The 21,401-nt window shown below is 37.6% G+C and overlaps 1 protein-coding gene, 1 long non-coding RNA gene and 1 pseudogene across 4 annotated transcripts; 1 reads left to right on the forward strand and 2 right to left on the reverse strand.

Annotated features, from left to right (window-relative positions):
• Positions 1-404: 404 nt before the first annotated feature.
• Positions 405-2,460, reverse strand: LOC104607829 (calcium uniporter protein 3, mitochondrial-like; annotated as a pseudogene). Its single transcript, XR_737009.3, has 3 exons — positions 2,369-2,460; positions 967-1,517; positions 405-829 (listed from the first exon to the last, which is right to left on the reverse strand). The product of XR_737009.3 is annotated as a calcium uniporter protein 3, mitochondrial-like (transcript).
• Positions 2,461-9,206: 6,746 nt separating this feature from the next.
• On the forward strand, positions 9,207-10,845 carry LOC104607818 (uncharacterized). Of its 2 annotated transcripts, none has more exons than XM_010273547.3 (2): positions 9,207-9,350; positions 9,605-10,845. In XM_010273547.3, exons 1-2 carry the CDS (start codon positions 9,318-9,320, stop codon positions 10,652-10,654), a joined length of 1,083 nt encoding a protein of 360 aa, XP_010271849.1. In that variant the 5' UTR covers positions 9,207-9,317; the 3' UTR covers positions 10,655-10,845. The 2 variants fall into 2 exon arrangements, with proteins under 2 accessions (XP_010271849.1, XP_088744674.1); XM_088888548.1 differs by having other exon boundaries at positions 9,350-9,485.
• Positions 10,846-12,833: 1,988 nt separating this feature from the next.
• On the reverse strand, positions 12,834-19,255 carry LOC148791215 (uncharacterized). Its single transcript, XR_016076571.1, has 2 exons — positions 18,957-19,255; positions 12,834-13,215 (listed from the first exon to the last, which is right to left on the reverse strand). It is a non-coding gene; the product is annotated as an uncharacterized LOC148791215 (long non-coding RNA).
• Between the last annotated feature and the right edge of the window lie 2,146 nt (positions 19,256-21,401).

Below are 21,401 nucleotides of genomic sequence, written 5' to 3' on the forward strand. Positions count from 1 at the left end.
ATTATAACAGCTATCCATCCCATATTCGGCCCAAAAGCTCAAATCTTATCTTGCCGGTGGACGGTCTCCACAATTTGTCACTTGACTAACAAACTCAAGGGACTTGGAGAGTTCCTGCTCCTCACCGACCTCACAGCCCCGTTCTTGCTACTCACTTTTCCTATCCACTCTTTACCCGCTCGTGGGTACGAGGAAATCCCATTTGGTATGGGAGATGCTCTTTGTGAGGTCGGCTGTGTGAGGAGCAAATTCCAATTCATCAAAAGAATAGCTTTTTCTTCAATTATCCCGGACAATCTGACTTGGCTTGACTCCCCGGATGGATCAGGCATTGATTTCAATAATTGAAAAAACAAAAATGAGAGATTTGAAAATCAAAAGGGATGGTGGTAATTATTCGGTTTAAATGGATGATTGATTAAATAGCTTTTTTTTTGTGGTATAAGAAAAAAAATGATATTAATAGTTTGGGAAAATTCTTGATAGATACCCTGTACTTTAGGACGAGTATCAATTTAGTATCGGAACTTCAAGATGCGACAATTTAATACCTGAATTTCTAAAATGCACAATCTAGTACTTATTGTTAAAGGACCATCAGTTATATATGTCACGTGACCTCCCATGCATTTTAAGACTTTTGAAAATGTCTTCTTGAAACAAAGCCCAAACTCTCCGACCATTGAATTAGACGATCACTTCGGCCATCTACATACTCGCTCTAATGTCACATCTTCAACAAAATCCAAGATGCCAACACGCGCTGCTGCCTCGCTGTCTTCTTGTTATACAATTCATCTCGAAGTCTCTTCACTTCCTACAGCGGACCCTATCGGGAAACGAAAAAAATTGTGTTGCTGAGGTTTCTGGTCTAGAGGTTCATGAATATATTGAACTCAATCTTGTAAAAGGATATTAACCTAAAAGAGAAAATAAAGAAGAAAAATAAAGGAAAAGAATATTCACCTCTTCAGGCCGGAGGAAGACGCAATCACCTAGAACAATAATGGTCCCAGATTGATCCAACATCTTCGCTAACTCCAAACCTTGATCGCAATTGGAGCAACCTTTCATACAGATCTGAACAAATTCCGAATATGGAATAGAACTCTTTAGGATTGTCTCAATTTCAACTTTAACATTTTGCAACTGCGATAGCCTAAGCAATTTACGCGTGTCTTCGACCAAAATCCCATCCCTAGGTTCCGTCTACGTCACTGGAAGAATCAAACTGTCTAATCGAAGACGGTCTTTGTTTACGCCCATTCCTCTCAACTTCTCCATTAACTTATCTCCGATTGGCACGAAGCTCCGACGACATTGCTGGTTGACCTCTTATGAAGGAAAGCCATTCTCGCAGGAATCCGTTGAGGTGAGGAAATCGCGTCGGAAGGTTGGGGTGGCGGGATTTGTGGGGATAATGTTTTCAAACGACGGAGAAGAGACGGGAGTGTGTTAGTACTAGATTTGGGGAGGAGATTTTGGTTACATTGAAAAGACGGAGAGCTAGGGTTTTCCTAACACCATTGATTTATAGAAGAACAGAACCAAAAAAAAAAATCTATATACAAAAACAGAAGAGGGAGGTGGAGTGGGTTTCCTGTTTGGCGCTCCAATTTTCGAGGGTGTATTTGTTTGAACTGCATGAACAAGAGAGAGTATTTTATTAGGAGATGGAAAATTGGAAAATTGAACGAACGAGAGAGGAGAAGAGACCACTCAACTCCAACCTTCCTCTTTATTTCGATCACGCTCATTCCATCCCGGTGCGGCAAAAATAATACCTTTATTGTCTCTTCCGGCGCCGACTACAAGAATCGTCTTCTCCCGGCAACAATACAAGTTTCTTCGATTTTAACTTTTTTGGCATTGTGTTAGAGCATCAATTTCAACTTTTCCGGCAGTGAATTCGCTTGACATCACTGGCACGAGGACCATTCAATCTATGTCATGTGCCATTCTATGTCATGTATATATATATGATGAAAATAGTAAAAAAAATATTTGTATTTTTTTATATAAATTGTTATATTTTTTTCCTTTTAATAATTTATTAAAATTTTTAAAAATTAAATCAGATCGAATCAGAATGAAATGAAACAAAACGGATCGGATCGGATCAAATTCAAATATTAGACATCTTTAATGGAATCAGACTCGAATCAATGTTTGTTAGATCCAATCAGATCAGATCCACAGTAATAATCAATCGGATTTGAATATACCATGATTCGAATATGATCAGATTTATTTGCATCTTTAGGTTTGATTATTCCATTGTAACTTTGGTGATCAGGGTTCAAGTCTTAAAAACAGCCTCTTTGTATTTATAAGGGTAAGGCTGCGGTATATCTGTGCCTTCCCAAACCCCACATCAGTGGGAGCCTCATCCATTGGTCTAATCTTTGACTCTTCCAGACTAAGCCTTAATATACAAAACACCAAGAATGCCCATAACATCGCTCTAACCTGTTCATGGGCCGAATAGCCGTCAGCCCAATCCGTCTTAATCGGGTTTGGACATGAGTTTGGCCCGCGGGTTAAGTTGGCCCTCCATTTTCAGTTTAACGCGCTTCTGGGTTAGTTTTGTTTCTATCCATAGTTGACAAAAATTTCAGCTTGGCGATCTAGGAAGGATCAACGATTATTGTTCAGTTAAATTAAATAAGAAATCCAAGGTGAAGGTGATGTGCTAATCGCAAGAGCTATAGAGAGAAAAAGAAGAGCAAGGGAGGGGACTACTATCTGCACTCTACAGTATTTGTTTATATTTCTGTCCCATTTAGAAATTTTGGAAGTTAAACAAACACTCATAGATTTGTTATATGAAACCCATGACTCTCCATTAAGGGTGAGACAACGATGATCGTTATATATTTAGGCTGTATTTGGTTTAAAGGAAAAAATAGGGAAAAGAAGTATAGGTTTTCCCACATTTCTTTTCCTTTGTCTACCTTTCCTTTCAAAGTTCAAACCAAACATACTATTAATCCTTTCATTTAAGATTGGATTGTGGGTCAATGATGTCTTTTGTCTCTGTTCATTCATGAGCAATGACTCTGCCAAGAAAAGTCATGGCCAATATTATATTATTGTTACATAATTGATTTCGTCTATTTTCAACTAAAGTATTTTATAGATCAGCTTCAAAAAAAAAATAATAAATAATACTTTTAACTGAAGTCCTCCTCCTCTCTCTCTCTTTTTCTTTTTCTTTTTTCCATTTAAATTCATTTTTTTATTAAATCAAACTGAAGACAACGATCAAAATATGGATACAGTCTGATACAGCCTTTTTCTTTCAGTTTTTTTGTAAACCTGATTCAAAAGGGTCGCTAAAACTCTTCTGGCCCTGAACCGAGTTAAACCCTAAAACACCCCCTATAAGACATACCGGGAGGTTTCCAATGCGAACCGAAAATTTGATCCTTGGCTGAGGAGATTGTATACATCAACTCTTTTTTATATAAAAAATGAGTATTTATCGAAAGAAAGGTATTTTGATTCTCTTCTAGTATGGGATCGGGATTGCTGGTCCTGGTCCCCAACCTTGGTTTGGCTTCTTCTTAGTGCGCGCATTGTGTTAGATGGGGCTTGCCTATCCTATAATTTCGGTTTGCCTTACTGTGATGGTGTCCCTCGCTCTAACATTTGCATGTGTTTGCTTCTTTTTCGGGATCGATGCGTCTACATTGATGGAAAATTGGAGATGGACGTGTCATGCTAAATAATGTCATTCTACAACCCTACAATTTTCTTGGATTCTTACTTAAAATTTATTGAAAGATGTTTCATAAAACCCCAAAATACAAATTCGAGTGCTAGAAAAAAATGAAGTAAAATAAAAATAAAGATCAGCAATAAACAGATTACATATATGCGTTGTTTGGCTAATAGCTTATGCCCATGGTTTTCAAAACCGGACTGCTCCGAACAGTCGGACTGGAAAAACCAGGAACTGGTCACTTGACTGGTTTCGTTTTTTCCTAAAATCGTTTTTTTTCTTAAAACCATTGATTTTGGTCAATAAACCGTTAAATCAGTTGGTTAAACGTTCAAACAGTTTTGACCGTTTCTTAATTTTTTTGTCAGAACGGGGCTGATCATTCAGGTCGAACGATCAGACTGTTCAACCCGATAGCCAGACCCCTGACCGGTTAGATCGTCAGTTAGGTTTTAAAAATCATGCGTAAGATCAGAAATCGATTATAGAACCAACAATGATTAATATAGTATTGGGCATGAACACTAAACCTAATATACACTTTAGTTAATTGATTGACTTCTTACATAGGAGCATTTTAGAGACAAGTCCTAAAAATAAGCAAATATCAAACAAGCTCGGGAAGAATAAACAAATTGCGTAGAGTCCGGATCCCCGGCCCACGAGGACTCTGCCCACGTTCGCCCACAAAATTTGTTTTCGTATTACATTCTGCCAGAACCCCGTTTAATATTAGCACTCCTTCTGTCCCTCAATTCTCTCGCCACTCGCCATTCGCCACTCGCCACCCTCTTATACAGCCTCTACCTTGCTAGTACTGTTTGTCTGGTAACAATCCTCACGAACCAAATGCCTCTCATCCCATCATGCTAGCTAGAAACCCCACTTTAATTATCAGAGAATTCATATTGGGAAGGCTTTAAATACGGTACCATGATTCGTGCATTAATCAGTGTCTCAATGAGCGACTTGGGGTCTTGATCAGGTTATATTATTGACGTTCAGCTCAGCTGTACTCGTATGATAGAATTGATCACGATTTTATGCCTTTCAAAGTGTTCTCATGCGTTCTTTCTATATCGATGCGCACGATTTCGATGAAAACTGTTATGTTGCAGCTAGAATATCATTATCAATTGGGCATTTGAGCGAATAGTTAAAGCACACATTGATCATCATCAATGGATAATAAGCGAGTGCTGCATCAAGCAGTCAATCATGGAAGTAATTAGGCTAACTGGAGTTCGCATCGATATGTGCTGCTGCGACCGTCGATCGATATACAAAATTCCTTGGACGGCTGCAAGAATGTGGGCTCAGGCCAACCCTAAATGGCTAGCAAGCCGAGTAGGAGTAACCGAGTAAGAGCGCTTTTTTAGTATTAACTTCTTAGCAACCAGATAGCCGTGAATCCGTGATGATGCATAGTTTCTTTTTGTAAGTTGAGTTGTAATATAAGAGGACGGAATCACGAGATGAAGCTTGTAGGCGACGAGATGCACGCATTCCATTATTTAGATCATGCAACCCTCAATGGCTGTTGATATGCATATTTCTTCTTTTTATTTTCTTTATAAAAATCAACATCCAACCCACAGGGCCAACCTTTTCTTCCTTTATTTGGGAGAAAGGGGCAAGAATTAATTTCAAATTGCAACATTTTATGTTCGTCAACTATTAATATAGGCATCAAAATGGGTGTTGACATTAACAATAGAAATACTAATATTGAGGTTAAGTAGAAGTGAGGCTAGGGCAAGTGCTTGGCATTATAGGTCGTGTTCAGTATGGGTTTTTGTCTCAACCTGAAGCCATTAAGCTCTACTTGTTTTCGGTGTAAACTGTCATCGATGTAAAAGTATAGCGATGTAAAATGAGTAAACCATTGGAACCTTTTGAAGTGTGATAATCAATGTTAATATTGCATCAATAAAATCAATGAAGTATTTACGATGTAAAATTCAAGGCTACATGAGGTTTACATTGATTTTTTATGTAAAACTTAAGCTAAAAATAAACACACGAGTGAAAATATGGAACAAGAATGGAGTTTTTCACCAGTCTGAATTTATGCTGAAAATAATTGCAGCCTTAACAATTCAGCTCTCAGCCACAAATACTCAGCCAAGATTGTATTATGTCAATGCAAGGTTCTAAATATCGATTCAGCCTGATATACCTGATACATTGGATGTATAAGGCTGTATCTTGGCTCGTTCTTCTTTTTTTCTTAAATTTTTTCTTTAAAATTTATTCAGAAGAATTGATTTAAGACCCGTCAAAATGTTTACCCGCTGAAATAGGTGGAACCTCAAAACATCTTTTGTATAGGGACATATCAGAAGGACCCCAACACGATACATAGCGGCCAATACACCCAATGACAATTTTAATCCTTGTGTCAACGGATAAGATTTAGTACAGGCTGAAATAAACCTAACCCAGCCCTGACCCGACACAAATTTACCACTTAACCTCATCTATTAACATCACTGCACATGATTCGTACCTTCTACTACAATTTAATTAATTATAATAAGAGCAACGATCATTAAGACCATTTGATACTCCCCGATATCATTTTAACCAACCCTTCAACCTATAGGTGAGGTAATTCTCTAATATTAATAATATCCTACAATTAAAAAAAAAAAAAAAGAATCCAATCAAACATTAAGAATGATAATATAGTATGGTACTGAACCATAATTACTGAGGCATTACCAAAAAAAAACATAATTAGTGAGGCATTTAAATGCTGTATGCTGCCTACGGGCTTTAAAAATAATAATAATAAATGTTGTATTGTTTTATTTTATTTATTTTCTTTTTTTTTGAGAATAAATGGTGTAATGTTTTGAACGAAGTATATGAAGGCCGACAGTATAGTGTGGGGATGATTTTGACACATCCCATTTTGAATATCCGATTAACCGGCAACATCTCTACCCAAAACACAAAAGGAATCTTGGGGCAAACTTCCAAACAGACAATTCCTTCTGAACCCAACCCAGATCAATTATAACCAACACATTATTCATTCAAGATTTAGCAATTGTCGTTGCCTTTGATATTTTCTCATTAATCCTAATTGAAGAAGAGGCTAATACCAATAAATGGGTATTCATTGCTGAGCACGGGCTTTTACATAGCATAAAAGGCAAGTGAGTTGTTTGTGTGCAAAATTTCAAATTTGTGAGAAAGTTAAATGTACAACCAATTCCTCTACCCACTTCTTGTCCCAGAGCCTGTGTTTGTAATTCCAGTAGTGCCCATTCGGGCTCTTGCATTTCAAAAGAAGACCATATTTATTTTATATCTTTTCTTCTTTTTTTTATCTATTTTCTGTAAACTTGTTCATAGGTCAGGTTTCCGATTCAACTTTACACTGTTTTGGACTCAGGTTTGAAACCGGGCCTATTAAAATTTTAGCAAAAGCCAAGCCTGAGCTTGGCCTATGAATAGCGTCTAATTTATCATTATATAAATCTAACTTAATTTATAATAAAAAATGTGTTTGGATAAGAGATATAGATATTCCAAAAAAGTAGAAAGGATTTAAATTAAAGACAAAGAAAAGGCCATATACCAAAAGCACTTTCTATGCACAGAAAATGGCTTTTCCTGGTTGTCCATGCGTGATATCGTTGCAAGTGATGAAAATGGGATGAAAGAACTTTATTTTCAGCAGGAGCGAATCTCGCTCACGGGTAAAGTCTAAAGTGAGACCCCTCCCTTAATAGGGTTTATCCAAATCCATCTATATTTTATACTTCAGGAAAAAAAAAAAAAAAAAACACCACGACACCACCTATGAGTCTATGAGCTAACCTAAGGAAGCACATCAACAGGTTTATATTGAAAACTGGGCTTAATTAGGCCTTAGGGAGTGGGGAAGTGGGGAGAGTCATAATCGTAGCACGTGACTCGAGTGCTCATATTTGTAGCCTTGTACGTAGGTAGCAATTCATTTTTCAGACACATAACATAAGACATTCACAATTTCACATTCTCCTTCTCAAATCTCAAACGCCATGCATGAAGCTGGATCAGAACAGAACAGGGAATTTAAATATTCTAATGCCTGGAGTTAGAGAATGTAGTGTATGCAGACGACGGCTTCAAAGTTCAAACCAAAACACGTATATGAAGTCTGAATTCCAACCTCTACGATTCTTGATAGGAGCCAAACTGGGTGATTGGGACTACATTACACTTGCACATGCATGCTTGTTGCTTGAGGGAAAATAAAGTCGTTTAAACTTTAGGATATATATTCAGCTATATATATAGCTACACTCACGCCCAGGACCGACCAATTTGGGCCACACATGCATTAGAAACGTAGACGTGTCTCGTTTCTGGAAGGGTGATGTGGGGGCAGGAGCAGCACTTTCCCTTGGATGGATCCAACCAAGAAGTAGAAGCATTATCTCCTTCCTACGTTAGATTTTGGAAGCATATGGGTCGGGTGTTTTGGCAACTAACCAACCTACGTTGAAAGAAGATGATGGATTTGATATCTCCAATGCAGGACAAACATTATAATCTTTTCACCCCTACGACTGGGATCCATCAAACAGTTACTCGTCTGTCGTTCCTCTTTCTTCTTTCTGTCAAACTCTTATTATTATTATTATAGTAATAGTAATATAGCAATACTGTGAGATTCATTGTTGACTGGAATTGCTTGAAAAAAAGAGGAATTTGGATCTTCACGTCGCACAGAAAATATTAGACTACATTTTGTGTCAAGGCACAAATCCTCAACTCAACCAGGGACGATCATGGTCTGGGCTTAAGATAAGGGGTTTACATAGGCTTGGCCCTGGATATAGTCTGGACTGGGCTTTCAGGTGGGGGCTGAGCATAGACCCTACGCCAGAGCTCCAGACCCATTTCTGACACGGCAGATCTTTTTCAGTTTAAATGTTGGAATATTATTAAAATATTATAATTATGTATATTATATTACAATTTACAAATAGAATGGGCCCATTTGGTTTTTAGGAATAAAGGTCTAGAATCAGAACCTTGAACGGGTCATTTCAATTTCTATTGTTTGGTTGGACGGAATTAAAATCCCATTTTCATTTGAGGTGGAATAACATTTTTACATTTGAAGGAATTGTCATTCTCTCCCCGTTCTTTAAGAATGAAATTCATTCCAACTAATTCCAATTCATTTCTGAACCAAACCGATTATGAGCATAGTTCATAGACCATTCCGATTAGGACCATGAACCAAAGACCCTACGACGCCAACTTTTTCTTTAAAGTTTTTGGGTAAATTCCTCACAGGGCATCCATGACCAGATAAACATTCATACTTTAATAAATCAACATTAAAATCACAGATTAAGAAAGATTAAAGGACAAAAAAAATCCAGTTGAATCAAGCTCACCGACTCCTCTCTAAGCGTGTCTTAGGTAATAAATAGAGGTCGTTTTGTTTTGTAGTACATATATATGTGGTGAGTGGGACAATACGAACAAAGCCATCACACATTACCCAAAAGAATAAGAACATTAATTAATTAACATCGATCCCAACTTCCCACTAACCAAACCAAAACACAAAGCATTCAAATATATGAAAGCGTGCCGAGTGGTCGTTACTCGGAAGGTAATAGGCTAATAGCAGATACCCTCCCCGGCAATTACAGTTGCTTTCTTCTAGGCTTCTCTCGCTTGTTAATTTGGCTCATCTTTGCACTGCAATTCTTCACTTTTTCCTCTTAATTTATTCGTTTCGTTAAAGGTTTTTCTTTTTTATTTTTTAGTTTGACCGCTTTACCAGATTTTATTTGTCTAAGGATTCAAGTATTTCAGTCTCCATACATTTCTTCAATCTTTCTTCCCATCTTTGCATGTTCGCAGGAAACGGCTGGTGTTTCTGCTGAAAGAATTCCAGCTCTGGAGATGGCGAATAGAGGTAGCGAGGTAAAGTGGGTGGCCTTCAATTCCCGTGAAGAAGAAGAACAGGACGAAGCAGAAGCCTTGTCGCTCTCTGATCTTCCGATTATGGAAATCAAGAGAGAAAAGCATTCAAGTGAGGAAATTAAAGCTCTTGAAACCGAAGAGGATTTCGAGTTCGGTTCATGGGGTGCCTCTCTTTTGACAGAATCAGAAATGTGTGCAGCCGACGACGTGTTCTTTCAGGGCCAGATTTTACCTTTACGACTGTCGGTTAGCTCTGATAGTGGGTTGACCGGATTCCGTCAAGATAGTCGAAATTTTAGTCGTTGCGGTTCGAGGTCAGAGTCCTTAGAGCATAGTTCTTCTTGTGGTTTTACCAGCGTAAGCAGCAGAAGCAGCAGTTGCAGAAGCCATAACTCGTCGAGTAGCAGTTCCGTCAACGCCACCGGATATAAGCCAAGAGTGAAGAACCATTTTCATACCCACCCTAGTCCAAAACCCCAGTTGTGGTATTCGAGTGCTACTGCTCGACCGGGGAACGCAGGTAACCGGGACAGGCGATCGACGATATGGGGACTTTTCCGAGTGGGCGTAGTACGGACGCCGGAGATTGAGTTGGACGACCTCAAGCGACGGAACAGAAACAAGAGTTGTAACAGCAGTAGCAGTCATAATACCAGGAATGGTACCTGTGGTGGCAGAAGCAGTCTTGATGAGGCCAAAATAGAGAAGAAAACAACGCAGAAACAAAGTTTTCTCGACAAGAGTGGATTGAGTAGCTGTAAGTGTTCAGTTAGTGCAGTTGAAACAGTTTCTTCGAGGGTACTTGTTACTAAGATCAAAAGTAACAAAAGAAATTCAAACGTGAGTGAAAGTGATCTTCATGAAACATCTCTCGTGAAACAACAACAACAGCAGCAGGATGAGGGAAAGCAAGCCATGTCTCACCGTCGCACATTTGAATGGTTAAAGGAGCTCTCGATTACAGATGTGCCACGGGAAACTCAATAACAAGTCTCTCTCGTGTTTATTCCCACTTTTGTATTTTTAAGTTATTTTAATCCAAATTTAATTAAATTTTATGTTGTTTGTCATTCGAAATCCGCTTACTTCAAAATTTTTGAGGTCTGAGCTCTGTTATCTAGACAATCCTCCTTGTGTAGTTGTGCTCGTATGTTTTATGATTTCTCTCTCCTTGAGTCCTTTCCCTCTTTATTGGATTGATAATTTGAATTTTTTAATAAAATAGGGTGAGAGAAAGGAGAGACTCTGCAATGGTGATGGTTGTAGTCTGTGCTGAGACAGTTAGACTTTAGACTTGAGAGGCGGTGGTGGGAGTAGTGGTGGTGGTCATGATTAAAGCGTGATGCTTTTACGGTGAGGAAGGATGCCAGCGACGTGACCTTTTGTGGTGTGACTTGTGAGATGTGTGTAAATATGCGCTTTGATGGCAGCCAAAGGCCCAAAACGAGATTACACCAGAACCAGAAAAAATAAAGAGAGAGGAAAGGGACAGGATGGAATAGACATGGAATAATAGCTGTAGCCTGTAGGCAATTGCGTAACAAAAGGGAAAAAATAGACCTAAAATATATATGAAATGTCTAGGTATTAGGTAGTATAAGGAAATTATTTGAGGCTAGGAGGGTGATTAATAAAAAGAGTTATGGATTGGGTTCAAATATATACAGTGTTTCTCTACGCAAGGTACGATGGTTGTCGCATGATAGCCGGGCCATAGAAAGCAGCACCAAATATTCTCTACGAATTCTCAGGATTCAAAATTTCAAATAAAGAATCCTCCAATACAAGGGCCCCTCCACTCTCCCAGGACAATGGGTTCTTGCCCAACTCTGCACTTTGGTATTGACTAGTCACTCTAAAGTCATGTTATGTACAATGGGTTCTGAGCCTCTCAGAAGTATCTGAAAAAGAAAAAAAGAAAGAAGAAGATTTCATCGATGTTCGTTCTCCATGCATCTCATCTGAAAGCACAAATTAACCGTTTTGAATGGGCCCATTTCTTTACCTTAGAAGAAGACAAACAGGAGATCGTTTTAGGATTCCTCTATTTTTTCACCTGCCTTTGTTCTTCCGCGGATTACTACTTTAGGATTTCAACAGACAGAGCTCTAATGGATATCCTAATTTTAAATCACACAAAAAACCAAATCCCAAATCTTTATGAATTTATTGGCATCAACCAAATGCTGCAACTTGTGAGTGAGTAGTCTGGCACAACCTTGAAATCTTAAATCAGTCAGTCAATGTATCCTCCCATGCCATAAAACTACAAAAAAAGCATTCTCTCGTCTCCTATTTTTTTAAGTCCCAGACATCTGCGTTGCCCAACTCCTTTTTGGTTTTGGTGCATACTGTTCACCTCAAAGAGGTCTGCTGGAGTGTTGTGAAATTTTTTTTTTCTAATTCTCCAGCATGTCTTTTACATCCTTTTAGATCTTGTAAAGATTCAGCAAGTCCTCTTTCATTAGTTTTTTTTACTTTTTTTTTCTCGGGTGTTTTTGCTTCTCGTCCCCCTCCCCCTACCCTACCAGTATGTTGATTCACACATAAAAAACAGGGAAAATTAGGCAAAGAATTAATTTTATAGAAAAACGCTACACAGCATTATCAGCATTATCATCATGGGTCACCCGATCAGCTTCGTTTTTCCCAAAAATCGTTTTTTCTATAAAATCGTTGATTTTAGTCAATAAATCACTGAACGGCCGATTAATCATTCTAACAGTTTTGACTGTTTTTCAATTTTTTTATTTTTTTTTGTCAAAACGAATCAGTTATTTGGGTCGAATGATCAGACCGTTCGAACCGATAACTGGACCCCTGACTGGTTCAATTTTAAAAATCATGGTTGTAATTATGTTCCCTAATTTATTTTCCTAGAAATAAACCTTTTGATATAAATTTGATAAGCCCTATCCATGTTTCACCCATTTGCTTTCTGGGTCATAAACGAACACGGCTGAAAAATTAGGAAATCCATTCATAGCTTTTTTTTCCATTGTTTCTCTCTTATTTGCTATTAAAGTAAACGTGGTATTTCTGTTCTATTCTATTCCTTTTAATCCACCTTGTGTGTAATTAACAGACATCTTGATAAGCGCTCAAGTGGCCGAATTGATTGATTTATTATTTTGTATAGGGTAAAATACAAAAACCTCTCTTGAAGTTTCTGATAATCATAAAACCTCCTTTATAGTTTTATTTTAGCAAAAACCTCCCCTCTATTTTTTAAAAATTCAATAAATACCTCCCTTCCATCAATGATCAAGACAAAAAACGTTAAAAAGATGACAATTTTTTTTCAAAATACATATTTTACCTTTTTATGAATTAAAATAACCCCGTCTCAGCAACTCCATAATTTGCCTGAACACTGTTCATCTTCTTCCTCACGATGCTGCTCAAACACTGTCTTGCTCGACCAATTTGGTTCTACCTGGCTGACTGCTATTGAGTTCAGAAGATAATGGCACATCGATTATTCCTCGACTACGATTCTCTTGTGGCCACGATTAATGGAACCGTCAACGTATTCCACCTTGCTTCCCCTGCATTGTGGATAAAGTCGAAGACCCTGAGGTCCCTCTCAGAGGTTCTGAGGCAAAACAAATGAAAATTAATTTTATTTAATTAATTAAGAGAGCTTTTGGATCTGGCGATCAAAGGGACGATTACTGTGCTAAAAGCGATGAAGGAGTGTGGGGTGAGACGGGTGGTGGTAACATCATCGATCTCCGCCACCATACCAAGTCGGTACTGGCCTGCTGATGTCGTCAAAGGGGAGGACTGCTGGACGGATGTTGACTATTGCAAGCAAAATGGAGTGAGTTTTCCAATTACCTTTTTCGCAATTTCTAGTTCAGGTTTGAATATCCGATTAAAATTTAATTTCCTAGATATTTTGGTGTAATATTGTTATTTGGGAATGTGCCTTTGAATTGTCGAACCCATCCATCTCCTTTGATGGAAAAAGTAAAATTTCATTCAAACGTCTGTAAATTAAAATTCACATAGTTTGTCCAAAAAAATAGTGCAGCAATGTTAATACAAATCCTAATAAATCAGAGAGAGAGAGACGAAAATTGAGGAGCCTCTACGAATTGGATGGAGGTTGAAGTCAGAGCATGTCGTTTGTTGGGTCAAGAGTGAAAAATTGAACCCCAGTCTCGAAGCACCCACATCCAACTGTACAAGATTCTTCTCCAACTGAAGTGTCTCCGATAGGTCAATGCCTGGAACCACCGTATGAGGCCCATTTTCAAAGAAAACAACTTCATCCTATGAGGTTGACGATGGCAAACAGATAGCGAACTTCCGATTGAAATTAAGCGTTGTTGCAAGCTGCGACAGTAACCCAATTCGGTTGCGACTGAAGCCCACCATTCCCTTGACACCACCCCTAGATGAGCAAGAGGGGAATTGGGGCACATGAGAAGAGGAACTGATGGGCGGTAACAATTGGGGTAGGCTCTAATCCGTACGCAGAGGGAAGGGCTATCATGTCTACTACAAGCTCGCCACCAGTTACAGTGTCGGTGACGGTGTTCTCTGGGGACAACCACACCGGTATGGTTGTTACAACCAGGACGAGGAGTAGAGAAGTAGAAGCCGCAACGTTGGGGACAGTGAGAGAGATTGATAGAATCAAAGGGAAATTAAAAAAGAGGGAAGGTTGGAGGGGGAGTGTAGGGCTATTTTAATAAAAACAAATTCACATTAATTCGTAAAAGGGTAAAATAGGTATTTTGAAAAAAAAATCTTTTAAACGTTTTTCATTTGTCATTGACAGAAGGAAGGTATTTATTGAATTTTTTAAAAATAAAGGGGAGGTTTTTGTTAAAGTAAAACTATAAAGGAGATTTTTATGTTTGTCAGAAAATTTAGGGGAGGTTTTTGTATTTTTTAAAGAATAAACTCTCCTCAAGTGAAATTGGCTTAAAATGAAATTGGATTGATTAATAGACCCCTAACCCACAAACCAATAAATATTGGATTATGCCAAGTTGGAATATCCAATTTTATGACAGTAAGAGCATCGTTTCTAGTCACATCAGACTTTGTTAACGGCAAGTGAATCAATCAAGATGCTACTTGCATTACAAGGAAACTTTTTATTGGAAGATTCCAATGTTCAGAGAACCGGATCGGGTATCGACCCGGTAAAAGCAGAGGTTGACGGGTTAGAGATTCGATCGTGGTTGAACCGGAGGTCGGACTGTGTTTACTGAATATGTATGATAATTAATCCAAAATAGAAATAAATACTTTAAATTTTCAAAGTTAAAGACAATGTGTCCCACAATGAAGACAAATACATCAACAATCCGATAAAGTTCAAGGCTCAATACTAATTATAATCACCATCATAATAAAGGCATTTCAAGAAATATCAATTCAAAAATTATAATGCATACATGATAAACTAAAATTGTTTTCAATTTTTAGCTATTTTAGCATCACATTATCATTATCAGTGTTCTAAATTTAGTTCGAATTTTCAACTATTTAAATATCAATATCACCTAAATTCAAAATATGAAATCAATTTATTCAAGTTTAAATTTTTATTTTAAGATTTCAAGAGGGCTTAGGCTAACTTGCAAGACTGAACAACTAGTGGTGTATCTTGGTCCAATTTGGTGGACTAAAAGCCTTAAAGCAAAGATCAAATTCTAAGTCTGAAGAAAAAATCAAACCTGTAAGAAAACTATCAGTAATTAATTAATTTCAAGTTCAAGAATTAAAAAAATAAATGACTAAATGTTGCATAAATCATATTCAAACTTAAAGAAAAAGAAATCAGATTTAGGCGGTGGGAGGAGGAGGAGGATGAGAAGGAAAGAGGGAAGAAGACTAGGAGAAGGCGGTGAACAGCATCACCGCTGCCACCAAAGAGGAGAAGAAGAAGAAGAAAGACTGAAGGAAGAGGGAAGAGACTACCTGGCGTCGGCAGTAATGGCATCGGTAGCGAGGCGCTGGTGGTGGTGGTGGTTGGAGTCGCTGGACTTAGGTTAGGTTTGAAGAGGAACAAGAGAATCAGAGATCAATCGAAGAGGGTTTATTTTTGGCTGGGATTGGGTTTTTTCATTGGACCTTAGGGGTTGTTTGACCCAATTTTAAGTTTTTTTTGTCTTTTTGTACTAAAAACGAGAATGTTGAAAAACCGATCGGTTATGCAAAACCGGGACTGGTTTGCCGGTTCTCCAGTTGCACCGGCCAAGTAAACAGTTTTTTGAACATATTGGTTTTAGGAGTATGTCTGGACCAGCCATGAGGCCGGGTCACGGTTCAACCGGCCGGTCTGGTCCAATTTTGAGAACATTGGAGGATTCGCGGAGTTCACATTCACATCTACCCCCCATAGGACGTGCCCAAAAAATATCCCACAGTACTTCCCAATTGTAGATTGGGAACATCTTCCAATGACAAGTATCAAAGATGTTCTCAATACATGCTTAGATGTGCATGTGGGACGCTTTTGGGGTGTGTTCTGTGGGGGGAAAGTGTGAACTCAGATTGGCGTTGTAAGCCAAGTACTGTTTCTACTGTTGCACTTCAAGTTGGCATTCTGACTGAGAGGAGGATAGGCTCCCTACAAAGCACACCCCCACCGCATGGGAGATGTTCCCAATAAACGAGGGGGTGGGCTACGGCCTGTTGAGACTGGATCCACTACCAACAAAATATGTTCTAACCCTCTATGAACATTATCTCACACGGCAGATCTCATACATGGCAGGTTCCCTTTTTATGGTAGACCCTAGCTTCAAGTTAAGATGCATGGTGTGAAATAATGTTGGTAAAGGGTTGAAATGTGATTTTGTTGACAGAAGATCCCAATTCGTGGCTTGTAGGGTGTCTGCAGGGCATGCTAGAGCCCATCCGAAGTCACTGATTGTTTCCTCACCCAAGTTCACATCAGCACCCCCCCCCCCTCTCCCCTCCAAGGGGCGTCCCACAATGTCACACAGTACATCCCAATCATGTATTGAAAACATTTCTCGATAATGTTTAAGTTTTTTTTTCTATTTATCATCGAAAGATATTCCCAATACATAGTTAGAATGTATTGGGGCGTCCCTTGTTTAATGGAGGATTCCTACCCTCCACTCAAACCCTATACATCCACCAGTCTGTCCTAAAAGTGAAAACTAGAAATTGGAAATCCCCACCAATATCCACATATACCCACATACTCGATTTTTCAACGCTCTTAGGGGCCTCCCTGGATCCTAGCATATCGATTTTTTTGTTATTAGGGCCCGTTTTTATACATGAGCTAGACTTGGGTCCATGATCCTTATCAATTTGGATTTTCCGTGCTATTTTGTCCGTAATCCCAATTGTCACAGTTATTATTTTTTTTTGGTAGGAACCAATTGTCACAGTTCAATCATCCAAGTTTAAAACCCACTTATTTGTAAATATCAAAAAAAAAAAAGAAAAAACCCACTTTTTTGCCATATTTAAGGCGAAAAACAATGATACTCCTGGTAAGTTGGTAACGGAAGATGAACCAAAAGGTAGTTTCAAAAGCATTTTATGAGCGAAGATCGTATCATAACCGTCGGATGGGAGGAATCCGTGGTGAACTTTGACTAATGAGAAAAATGGTGACTGGTGGTGATAAATGAGTGACAAAAAACGGAGAGGCATTATAATTGTGAACCTTCCTGACCAATCATGTAGTTTCGGACTAGAGTAGCGAAAAATAAGTTGTTTTGGACCTTGATATCGGAAATATCTAAAATCGATAATCAAAAAAGTTCTAAGTAATACGTGGGAAGGGGTGTATGGGTAGTAGCCTCTTAGGCCATGTTTGGGATTGCTTAAAAATAAGTATTCATTTGGGTAGAGATCATAATATTAAGCACTTATTATTGTTTGGGAAATAAGTGTTTATTTTAAAAATAAGAACTTATTTATTAAGCTCAAATTTCTAACTTTTTTTATGTGTTCATATAATAAACACTTATTCAATTTTTTCTCCCATAATTGTCCCCAGAAAATTTTTAGAATACCAATTATAGCCCTTTTACAAAAACAATTTTACAAAGGCATTTCTATAAAAATAATTTTATGAAAGCATTTTTATAAAAATACTTTTATGAAAACACTTTTATAGAAGTAATTTTATAAAAGCACTTTCATAAAAGTATTTTATGGAAGTGTTTTTATCAAAGTACTTTTATGAAATCACTTTTGTAAAGTACTTTTATAAAAGGACTTCTATCAAAGTACTTTTATTTATTCACTTTGGATTTGATGTTTTGAAATTTTGAAAGAAAATGAAGGGCAAAAGAGTCACAATTGCTTATTTAAGTGCTTATTGGAGAAAAGGACCACCAAACACCAAATATAAAAAATAAACACTTGATAAGGTTGGGTGCCGAATGCAAACAAATGCTTATTCAAATAAGCACTTGTTTTTATGCATTTATTTTTAACATAAGCACTCCCAAACATAGCCTTAGAACTGCATAACCCTGAAAATAATCAATTTCTCAAAAAAAAAGCTTTATAATTTAGAATATTAACACCTTGATAGGGCATATTTTGTCAATAATTTGAACCTACTATTATCACAAAAGTGGTAACCAATGAACTAGGTAGTATTCATCAAAATCCACAGGGGGGTTTTGATTGGTCAAAAAACTATTCCATTAGGACTCGACTATAATACTAGAAATATTATAAGTATTTGAATTTGGATTTTATGCAGAATTAAATACGTAAATTATAAAACCCCCTGGCGTCAATGACAAATACCCCTGAGCTTTCATTTGTGATAATGGAATATGTTAAATTACCAAAATGTCCACCTAAATTTTTCTTATTTTCTTTTTCTTGGCCTTTTCTCTTAAACCCTAATTGATTCATTTCATTCACATCAATGTCTTTCTTCATCTTAAAATATAAAAAAATATCTACTCCTTTTTCCAATAAATCAAGAAAAACTAAACAAAACCATAATTTTATATTTATCAAAAAGAAACTCTACTATTCCATTTGAATATTGACTCCATCCAATTATCTGCAATGATCTATTGGAAGAACAAAGAGGGTTTCAAATGTTATATTTAGAAAACTAATTGAATCGCAATTCAAATAAATGAGAAAATGATAGCTTATGGATTTAAAAATTTTAAACAGTTGAATGAGATTTTTTTTTTTTTTAAGTTAACTGACTGAACTTTAATGGAGGAAGGCCTTTGTCGCAAATTAAAGTTCAAAGAGGTATTTGTCACCGATCCCATAATGATAAACCAAGAGATGGAGAGCTGTTCACCTGACAATGAATAGCATGAATTCTTGATTCAGCAAGGATCTAAGGCACTGACTCGCAATAGCAAAACGCAACCAGGGATCCCTTAATCCGAATGGAGCTTGAGCAGATTTTGGGAGGTTCTTGTCCTTCCTCAATAATGTATTTTTTATCATGTATATGAAGCAGTTGTGAGTGATCCTTTATATAACATGCTTCAAGTTCAGCTTCCATCAGGGGGGAATATTCCACACTCATGTGCTTTATTTCATGGAGAGATATTCCTGATGCAAGGTTGCAAGAGGTTGTTGGGACGGTGTGAGAATGGGTTTGCCCTGACCAAAGCTGATATCCTTCAACATTAAGTTATCTGTTATTAGGGACAAACAATAACCAAATAACCAATTGAGATAATTTCTCATCAACAGAATAATTCATGCCCCGTCAGATTTGAGACAAGCGTCTCATTGACCAAGGATACAATCACTTGGTCATCCAGCCTAGACCAAGTCAAATGGATATCCATTGACCTAGAATAATCCAATCATATTGGTACCTCTATGCATAAAAGATTTTCAAGTAAACAATCAAATACATTTCTTTTTATAAAAAATAAATTAATTAATTAATAATTTGAGAAAAGAAGTGAATAATTGTGTGTGAAAATATTGCATAGAGATAGCCATGAAAAAATTCACGTTCCATCAACATGTGACTTGTCACATGACCATTAAATATTCCAACATGTTGAAGATCTAACGAGGGCCTATGGCCACTCTACCATCAAATACAAGGGGGTACCCAAATTAAACCCTATCACTATCAAGAATCTCACTGTTTGGTTTGCATTCCATAAAATAATTCTAGAATCCATCTAAAATCCGTCCCCCATACCCACAACCCCCAACCGGGTGAAGGCAGTAATTGGTCCCAAGTCTCTCTGCTACAAGCCCACAAATCCGGATCTTTAGCCCACAAGAACCCTGTCCAAGCTCATCCACAATACACTACCCCCCATGAATTGGGAGCCTCTCCCCCTACATAATATTATGCAGAGGGTGAGATGTTCTCTATATGTGACTGCAATAAACGTAGGCAGGATATCCAGACTCCAAGCAGAGAACGCAGCAACTTGAGTTTAGAAAGAGTATGGATGATTCCAAAATACAATCAGACTTTAATATGCAATCCAACGAATCCGGACCAGCACGGCTGCAATATAATGTGAGGTTGGTATGAGGAGCAGATCCGGACTCCAATACTAAGGGCTTTTGACTAATGCCTCCCGGCTTCCGGTGAAAGGAAAAGCGTTTCAAATTGCCATGTTGGAAATTGAAAGAGAAATCATGCCAATACATTAGTAGATGCAATGTGGATTCTAATCCAAAGGTTGTTGGCAAGGCATTCCCATTTCACAATGTATTAACTCACCGCATGTGATATATTTCTCTCCAACAGATGTTAAGATTCCCATTACACAACCCAGGCCCAAGCCCGGAAATTTGCGGATTAGGTTGGGCCGGGCTAAAAAATGATTATTTCTGATTCAAAGATGTCTAGCAATGATCACTTCGACTTCAACCATTAATTGGGCCCATAATCTTCTTAAGAATTTTTTCACCAGAAAACAAAGCCATAAGTTTTTCAGTTCAGTCACTTCAGCTGTGATCAGTTGGTTCCTTTCCCCTTGATCTTTTTTTTTTTTTTTTCTAGCTGAGTGCATCTTGAGGGTCCTATAGGCTCAATTTAGAAAGAGTACAAATACAAATATTATCGTACAAATCTATACTATCTATAAAAGTACAAACAAATGTGGTTGGTTTTTTTATTTTCACTAGACTAAAATATCCCATCTATAAGGTTTGAATCAATCATGGTTTTAAAAACGAATCGGGGATCGAACTGGTCAGGGGTCCAGTTACCAGTTCAAATGGTCCGACCGTTCAACCTGAACGGCCGGCCCGTTCTGACAAAAAAATAAAAAATTGAAAAACGGACAAAACCATTCGAAGGGTTAACCGGTCAGTTCAACGATTTGCTGACCAAAATCAACGGTCCGGTCCAGTTTTGAAAACCATGGAATCAATGAAGGAGCAATGGTAAACATATAATTTTGTTTTCTCATTTAATACTTATTAGGAAATGATTATTCTTTCTCATTTAACGCTTATTACAAAAAAGACAAATAACTCAATTCTTTTTGTGCATAATTGTAAAATAAGTTAATGGCAAAAAAAATTATTCAACATTCCCATTTAATGCTTGTTAGGGAAAATACACAAAATTCCCTCTTTTTGTTCAATTATTAGAAAACAAATCGTGGTAATTGCTCAAACCTCCCTGGAAGTTTTTGACCTGCCCAAACCTCCCATGAAGTTTGGTAGTGACAATCACCTCCCCTAAACTTCTTGACATAGATGCAAATAGACCCTCTTTGTAAAATCCTCTAACAAGAAGCATGAAAATGTG

This window comes from Nelumbo nucifera, chromosome 5, assembly GCF_055504915.1.
Source record: "Nelumbo nucifera cultivar China Antique chromosome 5, China Antique-T2T, whole genome shotgun sequence".
Lineage (NCBI taxonomy): Eukaryota > Viridiplantae > Streptophyta > Magnoliopsida > Proteales > Nelumbonaceae > Nelumbo > Nelumbo nucifera.